The sequence below is a fragment of the Opisthorchis viverrini genome (genome assembly GCF_000715545.1).
Source record: "Opisthorchis viverrini unplaced genomic scaffold opera_v5_68, whole genome shotgun sequence".
Taxonomy (NCBI): domain Eukaryota; kingdom Metazoa; phylum Platyhelminthes; class Trematoda; order Opisthorchiida; family Opisthorchiidae; genus Opisthorchis; species Opisthorchis viverrini.
This window is the reverse complement of record NW_008751724.1, coordinates 1484943-1491841: the sequence shown is the minus strand read 5'-3', so window position 1 is coordinate 1491841 and position 6899 is coordinate 1484943. Positions and strand designations below refer to the sequence as shown.

The 6899-nt window shown below is 46.9% G+C and overlaps 1 protein-coding gene across 1 annotated transcript in view; it reads left to right on the top strand.

Moving 5' to 3' along the window:
- Nucleotides 1-826: 826 nt before the first annotated feature.
- The window catches only part of T265_13460 (hypothetical protein), a gene marked incomplete at both ends in the record, with an annotated part of 77686 nt that continues 71613 nt past the window's right edge, over nucleotides 827-6899 (top strand). Inside the window, one exon of the mRNA XM_009168962.1 lies at nucleotides 827-1025. Coding sequence (XP_009167226.1) covers nucleotides 827-1025 — 199 coding nt within the window. The remainder of the gene's footprint in view (nucleotides 1026-6899) is intronic.

Genomic DNA, 6899 nt, shown 5'->3' with positions numbered 1-6899 from the left:
GTGTGTGAGTTGAACAGATTGCAACTGACCACGCGTGACGACGTTAGTACGCTTAAATGCAAGTTGAATGCTCACAGGTTCGAATCTCCGTAGGGTTCTCTACACCTGTCGATCCCCGTCTAGTCTGAAGCAGCCTTGTCTTGTTCATTGGCTCTTGGGTTGGGCCGAATTCATTTGGATGAAAGCTCGGTGGCGACGCCAATGGGGCTGATGTATATACACTTTTGGCTATCTCACGAGGTAGTCGCTCCCATCTTGTCCGATTCTACTGTTTGGTTTCGTAGTAAGCACCAATTGCTTGTTTGTCGCTCGTTCCAGATCCAGAATGTTCAACCGTCCAAAAAAGATGCGGATATCATCCCCAGCTTTTCTTTTCGACAGGGTGGGTTAATACGTCTTATGATGTAAGCCGATGCCCACTTGTTGCCTCGATTCATTTCATTTTAGGAGACCGTTACCCATTTTTTCACCGGGTTCGCATTCTAGGCAGTGATAGGAAAGAGCATTTTTCAACATTCAAGTCGTCCATGCTTGGAATAGGCTGTAAATGCGATCGAATTGGACACAATCCGGAAAAGCATTTCGGATATTACTGGAGGGAAAATCGGAACACTTATCTCCTTAACTCATTTAGGGGGTGTGTTTATTCGCTTCACTTGTGTTTCGTATGTAATGTGTGCCAGGATTGTTCCTCACGATTTGTACAACTATTCCTTTTTCTACCTTCCAACTCTCGAAATCTGGTGTGATAGACCATGATGGTGCATGTCTGTGCTTCCCATTCGCTGATACCTAGTTATTGCTTCTCGAGCTAGTTCAATAAGAAAGTAACACGTTTCCGGTGCCTAGCTGCGATGCCACACGAAGGAATCATGACGGATGGGATACTGCCAGATTGCCCAAGCCTAGAAAGGGGAAGTTGAGGAGTAGAGGTCGGGTTCGAGCCACCGACCTCCGGTCAGTAAATCCGCGCTCTAACCACTTGAGCCATCTCGCCTTAACCATTGAGCTAGCTCATGTACCGGGTGTCAGTCACAATAAATTCCAGCATATACGGGACATGGATGCGATACTATGCTTAAAGACGAAATCTGACACCGACTAGAGCGGTTATCCTCTCAAAAACAATCACTTTTCTCTCTGAACCCCGTATAACAGACAGTATTGGCACCTTCATTTATTGACGTTAGTACCGACATCCACACCCCTTGCATTATTTCTGACCGTAATGACCAGATTGGCGCTGTCTCATTCTGAGCACTCGTCCTGAAGTTCCTGTACAGCAACTTGTACAACCTAATAACACACTGGTATTTCACCGAATGTTACAGATGTATGTTGCAGCTGAGTTTTCCGGCAATGTTTTTCACACGTCGCTGATAAGTCATTTTTTGACCTCCTACGGCCCAGTTTCACCCTGCGCATTGCTGTGTAAAAAGGGATGTATGAGGGAGTGGATCGATTTACGCACGATGCAAGTGACCAGAGTTTATTAACACAGCCCGTCCCTCTACTCCTATACTTCGGTGTGTGATTTTCCTCACAAAAAGTTTTGTCTGGTGGAGATATGCCCTCCATTTTTGTTCACATTCGTCCCCGGTGTAATGAGACCAGCACTGTTGGGTCTTATTGTTCAAAGCTCCGTTGTTCAAATCGTTGGAGGTGAGAACCTTGTCTACCTGGACTGTGCGGACGATATTCTGCTAATTTTTGAGGATGAAGATAAAGCGCAGGCGCTGTTGGATAAACTGGCCGCCATAACACCACCTGTCGCACTCTGCCTTGCACCTACAAAGTTCTAAATGGCGCCTCACAAAGTGCGGTATCTGAACATGCTCTTGCGATTCGAAGAAGTTGTAAAAGATCTTGAATGTTTCGGTAGCTGTACTGGGTCTAACGGAGATGTGTCGGACGAAGCCAGCGCAGGAAACTCGAAGACCTGAATCACATACCAATTTGTCACTTGGATCTCAATGATGGCGCGCACGAGACTGCAGTTAAGGGCTGCGTTGTTGCGAACTTGCCCCTGCTAGCAGGTGATGTGAGGCGTCTTGGTGTTTCTGGTGTTGAATGATGCCGACGGATTCGTACAGAGGTAATTAGAGACCGTTGGACAGCACACTACGTGTCCCATTTCAACTACGATGCATTTATCACGATTGCTGGCAACTGTGATACGCAATTCTGGGCTGTTTGGAGCACTTCGCCCACTAGGGAAGTATGTGGTGCCGGCATCCCGACTTCTACCTAGGCTTGGACAACTTAGCAGTGCTTTTTTCGGTTTTTTTCTTCACCATTCAAGTGCAAAGTGCTTACTAAAATCGCTGGCAAACAGCTGGGATTTGTGAGTTACTCCAAATATCAGCTACAGGCTTCGAAATAACTCCTAGGATTACGAAAACAGGGGCAGTGCTCCTCCAAACTTCGGCATATTTGATGACAGCGCGACAAGCCTTCCGAAGAGCTTAAAACCTGTCATACATTGGCTGGATCCGTACTTCGTGATTGTCAATGTTGGTCACCACGCGCTAAAGATACATAGCGACTATTTGCGTTTCACCATAGTTGTATACGGAGCATTTCCAGCCTTTCGTGGAAGTATAAGCAATGCGGTTTGATGTCATACATGACAAGAGGGACCTCTTGCCTTCTCCACTTCAACTTTGTCCACGAAGAGACTGGTGTGTGACGGTTTGTGTGCCTTCGTAGTCTCTTGAGCTGTACTGGGGAATTCCATGCGACACACGCGGTGTGTCATACCAGGTTGGTTACTGGCAAGAGGACTAATCAACGCAACCTGGTCTTGCAGTTTGGAAGTTGGTACATCTGTGGCGATTTGTTTCTTAAAAAGCATAATGCACCGGCATTTCTTACCAAGTGTCACTGTGTTTTGATCAGACTTTTGAGCCAGAGGCTACTCATCTTTCTGTATAGGTTTGGGTACCTTGGCAGTATCCCAGCCCGCGTGCAAATATGTTTCCTACAGTTAAAACGCTGTCATGCCACATCGTCTATCGCGTGGTACCATCAGTCACCATCCTGTTGCGTACACCAGGGCGGGTAAGCGATATCAGGCCGTTTCCTTGCTCTTTCACAGGCTTTTCTTCCCCTCCCCTTCCATTACTAGCACTCTCCCTGCCGGGACATCGGTTAGGACGGATGACTGTTCTCGCATCGGCCCTGGCCACAAGTTCTGCAGGTCGGCCGGTGCTGACAGCCTCAGCTATTGTGGAATCAGTCTTCAAGCCCCAAAAGCCGGTCTTTCTGGCTGATTTTAATGCCCACACTCTGAAGCAGACAGGATCTTGCTCTCACATTGGATTCAGTTTCACAGAGGAATCGCCCAATCCATTGCAATCAGAGTCATTGGACTTAATGGGAGAAGATTCGAGTACGATAACGTTATCTCTCCCTTCAACGTGCTTTCAAAATTCGCCGTATCAGTGATCAAATACTTTGATCGTCTAAAAAACGTCATCTCACAAACTACTGTAGTTCCGATAGTATGGTTACCGACGAAGTTTCTTTCGGCGATTGATTTTCTAGTGTCTTCCTGGAGTGGTGCGAAATTGCATTAGAGTCTTCTGGATAATCCACTAAATGGGACCAAAGACACCTTTTTCAAATGAACCAACCGAAGATAATATTGAAAATCAAATGTACAGGAAAATCGAGCATCGATATCACTGGGTGAGCTCGTGATAGCCTAGTGGTAAAGAAGCCAACTTACGGACCAGAAGATCCGTGATTAGGACCAAATTCAGCATCTCTAGGCCTGGGGAACCCGGCAGGACTTCATCCCTCAGTAGACGACATATCGCTATATTTTTAATAATGCCTTGGCAATCGACTTCTTTACCTGTCTTTTATCCGACTCACTCAGCTCGGGCTGTCTTTTGTGAGTTTAAATCCTCCCTTAGTTAATAAGACACTCACGCCTTTCTACTGTGAAACACCATCGGACTGCTGGACCGGCTGGGCTTCTATCTGCGCCATTTAAAAGTGGTGGCGCATATTTCTGTTCTTCCTTAACTAGATTGCTTGGGCTTAGTTGGGAGCAAAAACGCGTCCTGGACACATTAGGCCAATTTGCATCGCGTTTCTTCAAAAAAGCCACATGAGACGACTATTCCGTCATAAAAGGTGCAGTCTTACACCTTTCATAATGCGGCTACTACGTGCCTAACCCCAACACGCGAGATTTGGGTCCTAGGGGGATAGTCAGGGTTTCTCCCTGATGGGGATGCGTTGGCTACATATCCGCAATGCAACATACATACTGCCGGCCACAGTTTTGTTTTTCCTTCAGTTTGCAGGAGTGTTTACTCCGTATTTAAATCAGCTGTTTTACATGTAGTCGACCAAGGATGCATACCCCTTAAGTTTCTAGATTTCGTGCCCCTCATTATCGCACTTCTGGTCACGTAACAGTTTAAACCGAACGGTTCAGAAGTATGCTTTTAACCAGTGGGGCAATGCTGGCCTCCTAGCCTCTCCCTGTTCAATTTTGTTGTTGATCTTGTCATGCAACGCATACTTCAATGGATCTAGGTTCCGGATGTCGACAAAACATTTAGAAAATGACAAGTAGAGTTAGTCTATGGGGACGACAGTCGTGTACAGCAGCCTAGTGGAGATAGAATTCTCTGAACCAGAAGCTGCCAACTTGTCGAATTGGTGGGGTTGAGTATCGCCATGATTCCGGAGGCTACACCGGCTGATGCAGCAATGCCAGGAGGGCCAAAGGGGAGCAGCCAGATAGGGGTCGGTGAGTGATCGTGCAACGAATAACTGTAATAAGAGGTGGTCTGGAGTTATGGTTGAACTGTTCATTGCGATGGTAGTGTCGAGGTAGTAGGACTCTCCCTCCAGTCGACCAACGCGTCTATATTGATGGAAGCGGTAATGCTGCTTCCCTCCCCCCTGAAAAAGGACGGGTTGGAGAAGGCCGGGTCTAAAAACCGCGCACTCCAATCGCCCAGCGGTTGACCCTGGCCACCGGCGCATTATTCAATGCGTCGAAATATCATTAAAACAGCTAATGACCCTGTGTGGCGAGTGCATGCCTTCCATTGATCTATTGGACTGTTAGCTTTTTCTATATTCTGGTTCGATTGAATTTCATATCAGTACAGCTTCCTCAAGATCGTTTGTCTCCTCGATTCCGGTGTACTGACAAGTCAGACCGATACATTGTTAGAGTCCATAGCAGTCAGTTATCTTCCTGATCAGCGAGGTACCCAAAGGTCTAGTCCTTGGACCTGAACTCTTCAAACTGCAACTCAAAAACCTACCTGGGGCGTTTGATTTGGACTTTCTTCTGTACGTTTATGGCCACAGGCTTTTCGGGGGCTGCCAATTGCGTGGAAGGTCCATATGGTGCGAGATCCGGGTGACTTAGAATCGTAAAGGACGCTTGAAGCTATTGGACTATGCTCAACTTGCATTCGGTGAGTATCGGACTATAGGAATGCACCGAAATGAGCTATGGATACGCCATCGATAACCGGTTCTACAAACAAATGAATAACAAACAAGCGTAACGTGCAGTCAACACTGGCGCAACAGGTAGGAGGGAAAATGCGGCAGTGAGGTAGTACGGCTTTCTGGACACACTAATGAGTAAGCGCAAAATTATGTAGATATGCATGAATACGGACATTCAGACAGTGCAAATAGATCGTATACAGGAGAGGTAGTCAATGTGCCCAGGAGACAGTTCAGAATAAAAAAAGGAAACGGAAACTATCTGGAGTGACATGTGCCAGATAAGTTCAGTTCAACAATAACTATCCCTGTAGTCTTTACCCGACAGCGTGGCGAAGTGTGCATACTTAGACCCGTTTGAGACCAATAGAGTCTATCGTATAGGCCATAGTTCTATATACCAGTTATATATACCATAGTTATACATAGTCGCTTGATGGCGCTTTAGGTGCCGCTGGCTTGTCGACAACACTTGCAGCGCGTGCATACAAAAACCGTGCAAGTCACCGGAGATTGCACAATAAAACCGTTACATCTTGGGCAAAAAGAGAGTAACCTAGACAAAACAATTGCAGTGCAAATAAACTAACATAAGGTGACAATTTTATACAGCGAGCTCCTCATTTTAGGTCATAGAAATTGAAAATCGAAAGATTGTGGGAATAGTGATATTCCCATAGGTGGAACAGGGGGCCAGATAACGACAGAGTTGCACCACCATTCAGAAGACGCAACAATTGTTGCGTTCGTGTTATCGCCAGTTAACTGGCGATAGCAATAGAACCAGTTCGCAGAAGCATAACTGAGGCTTTTTAAATCTCTGGTCCGTAGTATGTCAGTGAATTCAACAAAACAGTTGGACTTCCGTTATCCTCCATAGATGCTGCATGCAGTCAGCTGGATCACGAAGAGACTGAACCTTACCGTGGTGTGACGGTTTGTGTGCTTCGGAGACCCATTGAGCTATACTGGGGGGTGTCCGCGCGACACTCGCAGAGTCTCTCATACCAGGTTGGTCAATGGTTAGAGGTCTGACGAACATAGTCTTCTGGCCCTCCAGGTTGGGGGTTGGAACATGTATGGCGACTTGTTCCGTAGAAAAGGTAATGCATTTGCATTTCCCCGCCAAACACCGCTGCCTTGCGGTTAGGCTTTTGAGCCAAAGGCTTTGGTTGAGGACCCTAATCGTCCTCCTGTCTAGGTGTGGGCGCCCTGGCAGTATCCCAGCCCTCGTACAACCATGACCTACACAACTAACAATATTCTCATGCCACATCGGCCATCGCGTGGTGCCATCAGCCGGGTCGCCTTACTTGCTGCATACAGCAGGGCGAGTAAGCGAAAACAGGCTACTGCTGACGCCTCCCTTCTTTCTCCTTCACATACTTTTTCTTCCCCCTCTCCCAACCCCA